Below are 15,832 nucleotides of genomic sequence, written 5' to 3'. Positions count from 1 at the left end.
AAGCACCAGCTCTGCAGACGCAGACCGAGCTTCCCTCCAAATCCCAGTCACAATTTATTGACTAGACAGGCTTTTCTAATCAATGAAGGCTCCCACGTAAAGGTTTCACTGACGCGCTCGCATGCCACGAGCAGTCCAGCCGCGTTAGCTGCCTTCTCTCCTGATGCTTTCTGACAAGGCGGATTTGCGGCCTTGACTTTTCCAGATCAGGAGAAACTTTATCCTAGGGGATAAAATTACAGACCTTAAAAAAATAAAATAACCATGCCTGGCCTCATTAACTGCCATTTAAGAAGTTCAGAGCCCTCTCTGCTAGAAGGGAGCATCTCCAGCTGCCCAGTGCCACGAGGCAGAGGTGGCTCCGAGTGCAGAGCCCTTGGCAAGCTCCGAGCCCTCGGCACCATCCAGGCTGTTCCGTCCTCCAGGGCCAGCCCCAGCTCCCCACCTACAAAGGGATTTGGGAGACGGCAAAGATAGTGCCCGGCTCTGTCCAAAAGGTGTCTGGGCAGATAAAAATAGAAGCCTGGAACAACCGTATGGAAATGTGAATTAATGAAATGTTTCAGCAACTGACTCAACTCTAATTGAGAGCTGAGAGCCCTCCACCTCCCTTCTGCTTTCCAGGATACAAAAATGACACTGGTAGGTGGAAATAACTACAGCTGTCCCAGTGGGAGAGAAGTCAGTGCTTCACAGCGAGCGTAATGGCCAAAATTAAGCACTTGCTTGGTGTTATTACACAACACAGCCCAGGAAGCAGCTTCCAAAAACTTGACCTTCTCTTCAAAGGCTTCTTTTTGAATCAACTTTCCTGTTGTTAACAAGTGAAGTGGATTCAGTGCTCGAGTAAGGTCCTCTGGGCATTGAAAACAGCTTCACCCGTGTGCTGGTTACAGAGGAGGCGGCAGCACAAGGAGCCCCGGCTGCTGCATTTCCACCCCCAGCGCCCGAGGGAGCCAGTCCTCACCTCGGGGCTGTTACCACCAGCCAAATACCCCCTGCTCAAACCCACGGAGGTCCACACAGGTCAACGAGGAGCCAGTAGGCAGGGACTGAGTAGGAGACTGGCAGTGGTGGATCACCAGCTCGTGGCCACCATCAGGTCTCTACTCCAGTGATGCTCCAAGACCCTTCTGAATGGAAGCCGAACACACAGACACCCCTGAGAAAGCTGCAGAAGATGTGATCTCCTGAAACCAGACATTGTGGCTTCTTTTTCAAGCCTCAGCTCTGATCCACCAGCCTCAGAGCTGGTGTCCCCTGGGCCTACTTAGAAACAAACAAAAAAGTCATCTACAATCATGGCACCTACATCAGTATAGAGCGCTTTGCCTCCGAAGGACTTCACAGCAGCAGTCAGTGTCACCCACACGAGATCATTGCCATCTTTAACAGCAGCTGGTTTACGGACTACAGCCCGAATATCCTCCACGCTTTGTTGGCATTAAGACTCTGGATGTTCACGTAGCCACTGACCTCAAGCTCCTACAGCTTTTGAAGTGCAATGTCACCTCTGCGGTGCCCAGCCCACTTGGAAATAGGGCTCTAAAGATTATTTTAAGGAGGTAACTTGGTTGTAAGGAGAGCACACAGACTCCTTCCTGACAGGCACAGTACTTGTTCTGGCCAAATCATTTTTTCTCTCCTTCTAGTCTGCGGCTGCTTTTCACACGCCTAGCAGCACAGCTTGCACACAAGGGGGGTGTGGAAGTGTTCCACAGCCGTCTCTGTACAGCCCCAGCCACGTCAGAAGGATGCTCTGAGAGCACAACAGTTATAAATAAGATGCTCCAGCCTCTATTCGGAGTGAAACTTGCAAGTGTACAAAGCACTGAACCTTCTGGTTTGACCTATTTCATTTTCTTTTATAGGAGATGCAGATTCAGAGAGTCCCCTGCAGAACAGCAGTGCGCTGGAGAAGCCTGCAATGGTGACACACAGGTTTATGTAGCCATTCCCTCAGCTCCCAGAAGTTATTCCACCTAGCCTGTTCCCCTGGCACTCTGCAGCTCACCCGGTGGCTCTCCTCCATGTCACAGCCCTGCTGCACACGGCCAGGCCGTGCTGGTGTAACAGACAGCCCCTATGCAACCCGAACAGCCCAAGGCTGTGTTCTCCTGCTCCAAGGTCTACGCGACCTCCAACAAGCTCATTCAGCAGCCTGCACTTCTGTTCCCCTCCTTTCTTGGAGAGCTACAAGCTGCTCTGGATGAAGGCTCGCTCTTCTTACAACTGCAATCAGTGCTGAGCAGAAGAGACCCAGGAGCAGCCAGCATCCCCTCACATTGTGAGGGGCAAGGCTTGGAGGTCTCTGCTGGGACGTGTCCTTCTGGGACGTGGCAGCTCATGGCCAACAGCAGCACCGGTGTGTAAAAGCAAACGAGTGGCATCCCCTGCTGTGTGCTCCTTCCCAGCTAATGCCCCACAACATCCCCAGCTGCTGGCATACACCAAGTTGCAGAAGTGGCACCACTGAAAGGACACAGGCAATCACAGCCTAAAGCCCTCACGGAACTGAATACACTGGGCTAGGGCACTTCATTGCTCTGCATTTTCCCCGTTCTACCCACCCGGATGCTGGAACACGAGCAGGAGGAGACGGCTCCGTGCCCAAGGAACGTGACTGCTCAATGCTTAGGGCCTAGTGCTGAGCTTAATTCACCGCCCAGCTCCCAGGACCTCAAACAAGTCATTTATCTGTGTCTTGGGTTTCCCCGTCCTCTACCAAACGTGGGAGAACCCCTTCCTGCCTCAGAAGCTCACAAGGTGCTGTGGTGGGCACCTCCCCAGGCCCCTCCAAGACATCCAGGGACTGCCCACTGGGCAGCCTGCTCCTGCTGCCGGAGGAGGGCAAGCTTTCGTTCAGAGGGAAGGGGGGAAATGGTGTAAGAGGGAGCGAGCACCCTTGGTGCTTTTCATAGAAGTGGTCCCACAGTTTCTACCCTGAAGCAATGTGGAGGGGCTGCAGGATGGGTGCTGAAGGCAGCACTGGGAGCAGAGGATGCTGGCACGGGCTGCTCCGGGGGCATCCAGAGAAACAGCAGCACCACCTGGGCACTGCAGGAGGAAGCACGCAGCAGGGAGCCCCCATCAGCCTCTGTAAAACCTCACTGGGGAGAAGAACATCGAGAAAGAGACAGAGGAGCTCAAGAACATCACAGCAGCAACGCAGCCACCAACCCGAGGGTGGCACAGACCCTGCTCACGGACCCCAACCCCAGCCAAAGCCCACAGCCACTGCCCCGTCCTCCCCCAGCCCCACTGTGCACATGCCACGAGTGCACTTAAAACACTTTTTCTTTAATTTCTAAGCTTCTGGCTAACACAGTTATTTTTGCCCCAGGCTGAACAGCCACCCCACCACAATGAGCGGGAGGCAGGATCAGCAACATCACACCACCACCCCCTTGCACCCAAGCAGGGACAGCCATCAAGGAGCCTCTTCATCACTGCAACCCCCAAGCCACAGAGCCTGGCCAGTCCTCTCCTGCCCACTGACACCCCACACCGGGTGCATCAGTGCCCCCCACCCACCACGGCACGAAGCAGCTCCGTCTGTCCTGGCACCTGGTGCACATGCACAAACAGGGGATCTAGCACAAAAGCCCCGGAGCCCCCCCTTGCACCCACCCACGTGAAATCCCCCCTGTGGTGGGGATCACGGCTGAGGTCAGGTGGGTGCTAAGCCACGCACAGGTCTGCCTGCTCCCACCCACGCCCGAAGATTTCACCCTTCATCACTTGGGTTATTTTGGGGCAGGATGCGCCGTGCTTGCGCAGCCTGGGGAGCTGTGTGCACGGAACAGAGGTGCGGAGGAGGATGGACCATGGCCAGCCTTCACCAACCACTGCCTCCACCAGGTGAGGTTCTTGGCAGAGGGGTTTAAGGCACAGTAAGGGGAAACACAGCATCAGGACCCAGCCTCCTAAGGCAAGGGGCTTTCTACCCACCCTGGCTGGAGGACGCAGTGCCCCACACACAGGAACATTTTACATGGCAGGGCTCAGCTCTTGCTGGGGACCTTTGAAGTGAGGCCACCACAACAAGCACTTGTTAGAGGGGACATACCCCCTGTCCCTCATCTGATAGGGGCATGGACACGGCCTGGCTATGGCAACCAGGCCAGAGAAATAAAAAGCACTTTGCACAGTGGTCACGTTATCCCCCCATCCCTCCCCCTCATCCCCTTTGGAGCTTCTTAACTTCAGAAACCTTCCTCCAGAGGAGTGTTGGAGTGACAGAAAACATTTTCCAAGCCTAATATCAGTTCCAGATGTTCACAGCCATTTCAGTTTGTACCTCACCCTGTAAAACACATTTCTCTCTCTCCCTCTCTCAAGTGCAGCGCCTGCTTCGTCCATGACATAATGCGCTGGCGGCCCGGCCGCGCGCACACACACGCGCCTGCGCCCTCTTCGAGAGCCTCATGTTCAAACAAAGAGCATCACTCAACTACAAAGCCATCGCACACATGGAGTTATGAGTAATTTCCACAAGTTTTAATAAACAGTTTGGGATGTAATTGCTCTGTCTTCTCCGCTGGCTCCCGAGCAGAGATGCTCTCTCCCCACGTGGTGGTGTTGAAAGCGTGGTTTGTTTCGCACACAAGTTCACCTCGGGAACTGCTCCTATTAGCATCAGATGGTCCAAGGGCTGTGCACTTCCAAGCATCAGTAAGAAGCCTCTTTATAAACCACATCCAGCCAGAGGGCAGCCGGCCCACACCAGCTCCCAGCTACTTCTGCCCCATCCCAGGAGCAGGGGACATGCGTTCAACCAGCCCCCAGCCTCACTCCTGACTCATCTCCAAAGAGAAGAGGAGCAAATATTTTGTGGCTCAAGGGAAAGGCTTCCTCCTCCAGTTGCAAAGCAAGGAGGAGGCCAAGGAGTTTTGCAAGTATGGGAGCCTGGAAGCTTTTTGCAGGGGGCAGAAGGCAGGGGCCAGGTACCAGCCACAAGTGAAGCTTGCCACAGGACTGAAGAGCATAGCTAGTGCCAGGGATCACTGAAAGAGATGGCTACAACTGCAATAAAAAGACAACCATAAAAAAGCTATATGCTTGAACTCAAGAGATCCAAGGGATGAAGAGCAGCATTCTCAAGAGCCTTCACACCTGGCAAGATCCTCCCAGCACTGCCCAAGGAGCACCTCCAGCAACGGGAGCAACCTGCTCCTACCTGCCAGCAGCCACAGGACTGGTGGGGAAGGAAGACCTGACAATATCCATAAAACCCTCCAAATCTCCCTTCCTGCAACCCCCTTCTAGGGTTGACTTCATTTTCTTTTTTCTGTGCATGCTGCTCGGATGGGATGGAGCCATGCTGCAGTGTGTCAGGCAGGTGATGGTGGTGAGGAAATCCCCACGGCTGGGTTTTGGGTCAGTGTGAAGCAGCACAGTACCAAGCAAAGCCTGAGAGCTGTAGCAGCCAGCAGCTCTGCAAACCTATGCAAGGTACTTGCCAGAGTCAAGTCATCTGGAATCAGGGGCCTGTAGGGTAAGAAAGGAATGAAGGAAGGAATGTTGTTTGGTTATAAACAGCATAGAAAAAAAGGAGAGGCTTAGGATTGGCTTTTCTCTTTAATTGTTAATGGGGTCATTCTGTCCTGAACAGTCCCCTAGAGCAGGTAGAGGGGAGGGCAGCTCCTCACAATGAATTCAATCGCCTAACACATGGCAGTCATAAAAAGAAAATAATAATAATAATCTGCATTTCCTACTCTGGCTGCCAGGCAGAGCTCCAGCCACTTCAAAGGAGCAACCCCACATTTCCCCGGTCTGGCCTCGTCTGACCAGAGTGTGAGCGATCTGGAATCCCCATCCCAAACACGGCGCTTCGGTGGCTTGTTTTCCTTCCCCGTTATTGGAGCATGCCCCTCCAAGATAAAGAGCAAGCCTTCCTCCACGCCTCACCTTTTGTACACCAAGGAATAAAGGAAGTGGAAACACAACCCTGGCAAGAAGGTGCAGGAGGAAGTTTCTGCAGGGTAGGACTGATGTAGGAGCAGGGAAGAAGAGCTCCTTCTCATGGGGGGCTCCGCAAACACCTGGGGTCTCTGAGGATAGGGGGCTCTGGCTCTCCCCAGCAGAAAAAGTCCAGATCTTATGGAACAAAAGTTTGCATCTGACAGTAAAAGCAGCCACAGAAGCACCAGCCCTGTGCCCATGTTCAGCCACGTCCTTGCAGACAGCCTGGCTACGCACACCTTGCCACAAGCTGACCGAGCCCAACCTTTAAACAAAGGAGGTTTTTAATCACCCCATCCACAAGCCCTTGCAATGCCTCGCTCCAGCTGCGGGTGGAAACCTTCTCCTGCAGCCCCCCCAGCCAGAGGTGGGGGAGATGCGGTACTGCCAGCACCTGGGGCCCTTTGCAGAAGGCAGGTCTCAGCTTCAGCCAGCACCAGGCTGCCTCTGGCATCTCCCACAAACCTCTTTAATGAGCTAAACCCAAAGTCCTTGAGCAGAACACAGTAGGAGGTTTTGCCTGGTTTTCTAAGCAGCAGTAGCATCACACAAGGCCTCCAGTGATGTTTTCTGAAATAAATCATTGATTCGCTCAAATCCAGCTCCGTCCTTCACATCCCTGCACCTTGCCCAACAGCTCCTGGAGCACGGCTTGAATTGCTGACAAAGCCTTTGCAGGGCACAGAGCGCTCAGCCCAGGCCTGAGCTGAAAACTGAGCTCCAGCCCAGGGAAGGTTCAGGTTCCCCTGGAGAAGTTATGTGCTGCTTAAGTGATCCCTCTAAACATCGCAGGCTTCAGATTGCCTTGTTGGCTGTGCAAGGTAACTCGAAGTGTCCTTCTAACTGCTGGCACGCAATCCCCACTCGGTGGAATGGACCTGTGCAGCCCTTGGCTGCTGCGTGCTGACCTTCCCCCTGCACCTACCACCCCAAAGCATTTCAGGCTGATGGATCAAACAGTCACTTCAAGTCATTTCACTCAAGAACTCCAGCTCACAGCTCTCCTACCCAAAAGAGGCAAATCACTTCCTTCCGCCACGCTGTATTTTTGTTTTTCCCCTTCCCCTCCTATACACATCTCCAGAGAAGCCTTCAGAAACCTATCCTGGAGCTGTCAACACCACACCTAACGCCTCCGCTCTTTGCGCCTTTCTGCACAGAAGCAGCAGCTCCAAGGAGGTCACCCAGCAAGGCTCAGCACCGCACACACTGCTGTGCACCCTCTGGAGCTCACAGAACCGTCCCGCAGCAGCACCACCCACCTGTGTAGAGGTCCGTGTCCGTGTACTCGTCCACCTTCTTGTGGTGCAGGACGTAGTCGGACACCTTGGTCCCGATAGCAGGCTGCACGTCCAGCCACTCCAGAGACACCACGGTGCTGGAGGGCTCCACGTTCGGGGACAGCCGCAGGCTGGGCAGGAAGAAACCAAAGAAGACATCAGCTCCCTTCCCAGGGGATCCCCTCTCCCAGCAGCACAAACCCCAAATTCTCACTTTCACACACAGGGACGTGCACAAAGACCATGGGGATAGGGGGGTGAAGGGAGAGCTGGTAGGTGAGCACAAAAAAAAGAAGCTGCCAGCTAGGTGCAGCCTATTGGGGTGGGTGTTCTTACCTCCCAGCTCCTACAAAAGTCTCACGCAACCCCAAATATCCTGTCTGTAGGAGGCTTCATCTCCTGGGAGAGCTGCTGGAGCTCCAGCACCTCTACGGGCCAGCACCTCTACGGGGAACCAAGGACCAACTGCCCAGGAGCAAGAGAATAGGGGAGGACCCAATATAACCTCCACGTAGCCCAGTGGGGCTGAGCCTACACGAAGGGAGGGTCTGGGCTGCCCTGGGAGTGAGCAAAGAAGGGGCAGGTGTGGCTGTGAGCTTACCCAGCTGCAAATGAGCAAGCCTCTGATGGGCGTGAGCAAAAGGAAAACCAGGGCAGCTGTGCACAGAGTGCTGCAAGGACCAGAGTGGGCTACAGGGGCAGGCAGAACAGCTTCGGGCTGCTGGTGGTGCTAGCACAGAGGTGCTGCTCTGCACGGGGCTGAGCAGCAACACAACAAAACAACACAACGCGGGGCTACGGAGCGTCTGGCTCCACGCATATGAGTGTGTTTGTTGAACTCAGGATGGGAAAAGACTCCCCTCTGAGGATGTTGGCTCGCTAAGGTGTTCTGCTCCTCGTGGCTCACTGGAGCCAGTCTTCCTGCTTTCTCAGCTAATTCCCCATCACTTTGCTCCTTATTTGCTCTCGCTCTGACAAGCTGCAATGAACTGCGCCGTAATTCCATTTCTTTCAGCATTTGAAATCCCGTTCTACGAGCCCTGCTAATCGGGTGATGAAAATCTGCAAGGAAACCTTCCAGGGGCCACAGCCGGAGCCAGGATATCCTAAAGGCATCACTCAGGCAGCGAGGCGCCCTGGCCCGCAGCCCTGGGCTCAACGATGCAGGGCAGGAGGTGCCCAGGGGCTGAGCCACGTCCCAAGGGATCGGGACTGGCGCTGGGGACCGCGGGGGCTCGCGGGAATACGTACATGGGCTGCGGGAGGGGGCTGCAGTTCGGCAGTCCGTTCTCATCGAAGGCGTTGAGGTCGCACCTGCACCAGTCTTCGATCACGTCGCCTTTCCCCGAGCACCAGTAGGAGCTCATCAGGGCGCCCTTGAAAGCCTGCCGTGGGAACACAAAGCGTGAACGTGAGCGCTCAGCACGCAGGGAAAGGCGGCCGGCAGCTCGGCCGTGCGCTGCTGAGCGCTGCATGCGTACAGCGTGGGCTTTGGGAAATGCCGGAGGGGGTTGGGGTCCTCCCTGCCCTGCCACCGGCTCCCCGCATGGCCCTGGGTGAGGCATTTCACCTCCCTGGGCTTTAGCTCCCTCATAACAGCGACTGGGGTTTCCCCCTGGGTGCTGCTATGTGGTGGGGATGGGAAGTGTCGGCACGATGCACGGAGGGCTCTTGTGATGGAGGACCGAGCGGCCCCAAATGCAAACACAAGCCCCTTGGTGACACAGGCCATCACCTCTAGGGGACCTTTCAGTGCTGTTGCAGTGAAACTTTTCCAGATGTCCATCCCCCGAGTGTTTCTGACCCCATGCAGTGACCCCACAACACAGACCACTTCCATCCCTCTCACGTGGTGCTACTCACGCTGCCTCCTGCGAGCAAACCGGTGCTTCGTTCACTCGCATAAGGGATATTCACAAGAAAAAACTGCAGTATCAGAAAAACCAACCCCACCAGGCACCTGTGGGAGCTCTCCAGCTGGAAGCCTTCCCTCTGCAGGCTGCCCTCAGCCTGCCCAGGAGCTCCCATAAAGCAAACTGAGCCCCAAACCAGCGCCCACCCGCTGCCATCCAGGGCTGAACTTCTTGCACCGAGTTCCCCAGCCTGACCCCATGGAGCCTCCAGCTTGGGATGGGGTCCCCATGGTCCAGGACGGGGCACCCCTCACCCCAGAGGCTGCTCAGCTCAGATTGAGTGGTTTTATGGTGGCTTCTCCCGCTCCCCTTTGCCTGTCCCATGGGCATCGAAGCCAGCGTCTCTTCCCGCACACAAACCCAGCCAGAGCTAAAACCGACTCCGCTAGAAAACCCACCCCACCAGCCGCTCAAACAAACCTCTTTGGGATGCCTTTAACCTTTTGGCACGCACATTTCGGGGCTGGGCTGCCTTCCCGGACCCTCCTTCGCGCCCGGCAGCGCTGCGGGAGCCGCAGCCTGCGGATGCCTGGCCCCGGTGATACCGCCCGTGCCGCCGGGTCACACCCTGCAGATAAGGCGTGCCCTTTGGGGGGACAGGGACAGCTCCGGGGGATGTGGCATTTAGCAGAGAACTGTAGGAAAAGCGCTGTCCCGGGGACGTTTATGAAAGGAGGAGGTATAAATAGAGCCTGACGTCAGGGCTGCTATTGTTTGGGGTTGTGTCGCTTTCCCCAAACACACTGGCACCTTCAGCACGGCGCCTGCCTCTGCCATACCTCTGCTCCCAGACATTTGCGGAGCGGGACTGTTCCAGAAGGGGGAAAAAACACTGAGACAGAGAAAATGTGATGTTATTTTACTTCGTTCTTTAGGAAGTAATTAAAGCACCGGGCTGGAAAGGGCATCACAAAGTAATGGGAAGCGTGGAAGGCAGAAAGGAGCCCATCTGGCACACGGCTAGATGGGTGTGGGTGCCTGTCCGCAGAGATTGCTGGGTCTGTGCAGGACAGAAACAGAAAGAGGGCCACAGGAGTGGGCCCTGGGCTCCTTCGGGGGCTGCAGAAGGCACCAAGGCCCCATAACACTGAATGGATGCAGGCAGCAGGCAGCGGCCGTGCTGCCTCAGCGAGCTCGAGTGCTCTCTGCACACAGCAGGCAGTGGTGACAAATAACTAGGTCGTCTGAAAAAAATAAAAGATGACAAAGAGACCGGGCAGCGGATGCTCTGCAAATAAGGGTCTGAAGGACAGGCGCAGGGACGGCTCCTCTCCTGTGCCCAGCCCAGAGCCTCGACCCCCACCCAGGGGCCATATGGGGGTGTCAGGAGGGTCCCTGTGGGGACGCCCAGGGGAATGTGTCCCACCCCGTGTGTTCCCCGTGCCTCTGCCTGCTTCCTCCACCCTGCCCTGTCCCCATCACCCACACGGACACGTGCTGTGCCACCTCCTGTCCCCACAAGCTCACTGCCTGCAGTGCCCTGTCCCCCCGCCCAGTCACGGCAGCACCCTGGCACTCTCTGCACTGTCACACCGGCAGCACCGCTCGGCTGTCACCCCAACCCCACTGCTCAGCATGCTCCCTCCCTGCTCCCTGGCCACAAACCCCCTGCACACAACCCTCAGCCTGGGGAAGAAATCCCACCCACCCCATCCCTGCCCTTTTGCCAAATCCAAGAGTCAATCCTTCCCTTCGGCTTTTTTTTTTTTTTTCCCCATGCTAAGTGCAACGCTGGATGAGCAATCCCCTCCGCTGCGCCTGCCCAGCCTTACCCACGTTGTAATTAGATCCTGCAGGTACACAGCCGTCATCTGCCTTGTGTCAGCCTTCGCGCAAACGAGGTTAGCTAATCGATGCGGCCTTCAATTGCACTCATTAGGGTGGGCGCCCCTCCATGCAGTAACAGGGTTACCGCGGGCTGCAGCCTCCCATTTCCCGACCCTCGTTGACGGAGGAGCGGCCGGCTGGCACATGCTGGTGCTCAGCCTCCCCCAGTGCTCAGCAGGATGGACGCCCAGCCAGGCGTTTTCAGGGTTTTCCTGCCTACAAGGGTGGGGAAGTGGCAGGAGCAAGCCGAGGGGGAAATAGGTAAGATCGTGCAGAAAGGGGCTCCTTGCACATGGAGCTCTTGCTCACCGCTGCGGTAGGAGGCTCCGTGCTCTCCGAACGGACGCCTGCCTGCCCCTTGGGGATGCTCGCTGGCCCCACAGAAACTCTAGGCACAAATGAAGGGTCTCAGGGAGCTTTGGGAGCTCTGTCCATAGTCCTCCCAGCCCTGAAGCCAAGTGTTCAGACCAAGCCCATGCTTCCTTCCATTAACTCCCCATAATCTCGTCCAGGAGCCCGGTGGCAGAGGACGACCAAGAGCAATGGACGACGGATGCAGGGAAGGTGCTGAGAGCTGTCCCATGGGCAGCTGCAGCCTCAGGAGAGCTGCAACCAGAACATGTGGGCACCTCCCTGCTCTGCGGTGCCCGAGGGTCCCTTTTCCTCCTGCCTCGGAGCGGGCACCTCCAGCCGAGAGCATCCCCCCGGGGCATCTCCTGCCCTCCCTGCCGCCTTGCTCAGCAGCGTGCAGCCTCCCCTCCCTGCCAGGAGGCAGCAGGCAGAGTTACGAGCCCACCTCCGACACCTCCAGCTCCACAGCGGATGCTTGGCCGTGGTGGCCACACCAAGGCAGGGAGCTGTGCAAAGCCACCAGGCTCTGCAAGGGCTCCCCGGGACCGGCTCTGCCCCCTGGCAGCGCCGTCCCTGCTCTGCCAGCAGCTCCCCGGCATCTCAACGCCCCTCTGTGCCCTAAGGCAATTTTGTCTTTCATTTAAAAGTATCCAAATTGTATTGTTTGCCTGTGAGTCAGCCCATTTAGTTTATGTCCTTCAGTGCCAGAGGGGAAATTTATGAGATGAGAAACTGGCTCAAAACGTTTATTTTCTAGATGACGAGTCATGCCATTAGATATATAGCATTATGAATCATAGGAACAGCATCTAATTTGCTCTTAAAGGTATAATAGGTCTGACTCCCCACACCCATACGCACACATATATTGGATTGATAGTTCCCCCATAGGATGGCTAGTTCATTTGTTTTGACATGAGCAAGACTTACAGGACCATAAAGTCCCATCTTACCATAAGTTAAGCCTATTCATAAAAAAAATATTAGGAAATGAATGATCAGCTAAGCACATTTATCCTACACTCGATTGCATATGGATCTATCTCCTGTTGTTATTTGTGTGCAGGGGGAGGCCATTTGGCCCCGTTTTATAGCTCAGACGCTCTGCAACGAACAGAGAAGAACATTTCCTCTTTGTCCTCTGTTAGACCTAGCTGATGGAGAGAGAAGCAGCAAGTTATTTCTGACCGTGGGCTTGCTGTTGACATCCGCGGAGAGAAAAATTATAGGACACAGATCAGCATTTGCAGGACTCAGCATGCAGCACGGAGGCCGTTGTTTCCAGATGGGGCACTGGGAAGGGTGTGTGCTGGGTGCTTATCTCTCTTTGCAGATCTGGTCTTCTCCATGGCTGGTAGGGATGTGAAAATCTGGCCCAAGTGTTGTTTTATGTCTACATTTCCTTATGGTTGGAATGCACACCTCAGTTTCTGCTAAAATTAAAAAGGGAATTCAGGGAGATGATGGAAAAAACAAACAACACACAAACAAGCAGGCAGGCCGGAGGTTGCTATGCTGCAGGTACCCTAGATGAACCAGAAGCTGGTGATTTGGTACATTGTGGTTTGTGCACTGGTTTCCTGATTACTTTCTTCAGAAGTTTTTCTTTGAGGCCACTGATGAGTGCAGCTCCCCGGCGCTGCCATGCTCCGTGCAGCCCATAGATAACAGCAGTGCTGCCTATTCGTCAAGGGAAAGAAGAGCATGGGATGCAGGATCAAGCAGGCATTTTACAGCCTGGCCGGGGTGCTATCACAATGACAGGGTGGCTGGAAGAAAAGCTTTCCGTGCCCTTACAGTGAGGCTCAGTGCGGCTCACAGGAGATAAACACTGCTCCTTAGTAGTCTAGACATCTCTGGGAGGAGGAAAACAAACAGAAAGGAGAAGGAAAATGAAGGATTCCCCAGGCCAGAGACTCTTTCCAGGATCACGCAGTTCGCGTCTGAAAGTCTGCTCCAGGTTCACAGCGAAGGAGGATGAAGTTTCCCTGCTGCTGCTGGCAGGTGATCTCATCTGCTGCTGCTCACACCCTGCCTGCCTCCGGCTGCCTGTCCTGGGGGAGCAGCATCACCAGCACTTCATCCCGGGAAGGCTCTTCAGCGGTCTGCCGGAAAGGTCAGGGTGCTGGAAGGGACCCAGGGTGGGCAGCATCCTGGTTTCTGTTATTTATGGGAAGCGAGGGAGCAGCAGAGGACACTGTAAAACCTGGCAGCAGGGGAAAATGAGAGCCTTCACAGGGCAGGGAGCGTCCCGTCCCAGGGAGCCGGCTCCACTTTCACACCTCGGCTCCAAAGCTCCCCACCGGGGTGGTTACAATGCCTCCATTCTTCCCCCGGCTAACGCGAGTCGGATGTGGGCTGGAGCTGCATCAGGATGCACAAGTGCTGGGCTTTGGCACGAGGAGGAGGACGGCCAATTAACAGATATTAAAATAAAGCAAAAACAAACAAAAAAGCCCAGACCAAAACAACAACAACAACAAAAAAATCTCACCTCGACAATACAAACATTGTCCCCGTTCGCCCTGGCTCCCTTTCAGTTTTTAGCAGTGGAAAAAGAAATCACTGGCACCAGCTCCCTGCGCCTTCGGAGGCTGCTCCGGAAAAGGCACAGGGAGGGACAACGCTCTGCATGCGGCGCTGAGGCTGGGCTTCTTTCCCCCTGCTCTGCCCTTCAAGGGCCACATCCACAAGGCCCCGCAACAGGGACACACAGAAAGCTCCTTGCCCAGGTGCTGGAGAGCCTCAGTGTGAGTCTTGTCCACACAAATCAGGGTGGGCTCCCCCTCACCCTGACCAGTGAGTGGTGATGGATGTATGAGGGATGTTTCACCCCGTTACAGGCTCTCAGAGTGTCCCTCCTGGTAATTCAGGGCTGGTGTAAAGGCGCAGCGGTGCTCCAAGTATGCAGGCAAGGCAAGGCTCCATCACACATCATCCATATGAACAGCAAGTACAAGACAACCTTGACCCTGAGATCTGACCAAATCCCACCAACAGGAGATGCCGAAGCCATCTGCACTTTGCACTTGTGCTGAAATGCAGCCGTCAGGGCAAAGCGCACACCCGGTAAGGGCACAGAGATCAGCTGGAACCAGGGAGGAAAAGCGACACCGCTCTCCAAAACCGCTGCCACCATGTCATCACTGCCTGTCCCTCTGCTCCAGCACATGCACACTGCTGGTGCAAACCTGCACAGGTGGTGAAGCAGCTCTTGGCCTCACGGAGAGCCCTGGAGGGGTCCCAGCCACGTGCTGGGCACCTGCTGAGGCCGGTGGAGGTGCATCCTGGCCAGCCCCGTGCTCCCTCCATGCCGCTGGCTGGGTTGGGCGCGCTGCAAGGGGGTTGTGGCTGCAGATGAATGCTGAAATTTCTCAATTTTCAAATTAAACAAAGGTCCTAGGGGTCTTCTAAAATCCAAGCTCAATGTCCATTTGTCTCCTTAAATACAAGCAACGGGGTTTCGAGTGCATTTCCCCACCAGGAGCAGGATAAATCTCTCCTGCCTGCCACCCTCTAAGCACTTCTGCAGCTGCTCTGCACGAGCCATGTGTTCGTTTGTGCTGGGGGGAAAGGGAGGAGGGAGAAGAGCGCACAAAGCAGACGGACCTCACTGCTGAAGGCGCCCGCCCCTGCCTCCCCCGGGTCCTGGTGCTGTGTCCGTGTCCGGGTGGGAGGGATAGGGACGCGAGTGTCCCCGCTCGCCCTGGTGCCTCCCGGCTGGCTGCCTGCCTCGCCTTCCCGCAGCCCATTCTGGGGACTGGGAGGCTTGCAGGATATGCGAGCCCGCTGTCTCCTCTCGCCGGTGCCTCTCGGTGATTATCGAGGCGAGCTGGGCCCTTAGTCAATCACACAGCTGCATGGAGCTGAGAAGTCAGAGGAGCAAAAAGGTGAGAGTGATGATATTGCAGGCTGCGCCTCCTTCCTCTCCCGGCTCGTGCTGGACTGGAGCTGCACGGGGGATTCACCACCATGGGAAAGGGGAAAGGGAAACCTGCAGTGCTCTCCGCCTCCCCCTGCTCACCGTGCTGCTGGACACGGGCTTCTCTGCGCCAGGACTCAAGAACTGCATCGGGGAGAAGCGTATTGCCCGTCCCGTGTGGTGAAGCTAGGCAGGAGTATCACAGTGGAGCAGCGAGGAGGAGGAAGGCCACCAGAACTGGCTCTCTGGCTGGGGTGACGTGCAGCTGTCCTCTGCTTTGGCTTCGGGACCTTCACTAGAGGGAAACCACGCAGGGCCACCAGGTCTCTTCTCTCCCGCTGTATGCCCTCAACAGCATCCAGACCTCGAAGTGTCGGGGGGCACTTTTTTCAGCAGAAAGGCACAAAATGGGCAGAGGCTCGTTGCTGTTGGATCTGACCAGCCACAGACATGGGTGTAGGTTTCTTCCACAATCCCACAGTGAAGAATCTCCTCCAATTTCATCTGGACACGGCAGTGGAGGGATCGTTGCTTTAACCACACTCTGGTGCCTGCACTGCTACAGGTCACAA

The 15,832-nt window shown here is 55.7% G+C and overlaps 1 protein-coding gene across 1 annotated transcript in view; it reads right to left on the bottom strand.

The window, feature by feature from the left end:
- ASTN2 (astrotactin 2) overlaps positions 1-15,832 on the bottom strand; it is a 338,016-nt gene that overhangs the window by 80,677 nt on the left and 241,507 nt on the right. Inside the window, 2 exon segments of the mRNA XM_050714656.1 lie at positions 7,230-7,378; positions 8,499-8,632. Coding sequence (XP_050570613.1) covers positions 7,230-7,378; positions 8,499-8,632 — 283 coding nt within the window.

Source organism: Cygnus atratus, chromosome 19 (assembly GCF_013377495.2).
Source record: "Cygnus atratus isolate AKBS03 ecotype Queensland, Australia chromosome 19, CAtr_DNAZoo_HiC_assembly, whole genome shotgun sequence".
NCBI lineage: Eukaryota > Metazoa > Chordata > Aves > Anseriformes > Anatidae > Cygnus > Cygnus atratus.
The sequence above is the reverse complement of the archived record's forward strand: the minus strand, read 5'-3'. Positions and strand labels throughout refer to the sequence as shown.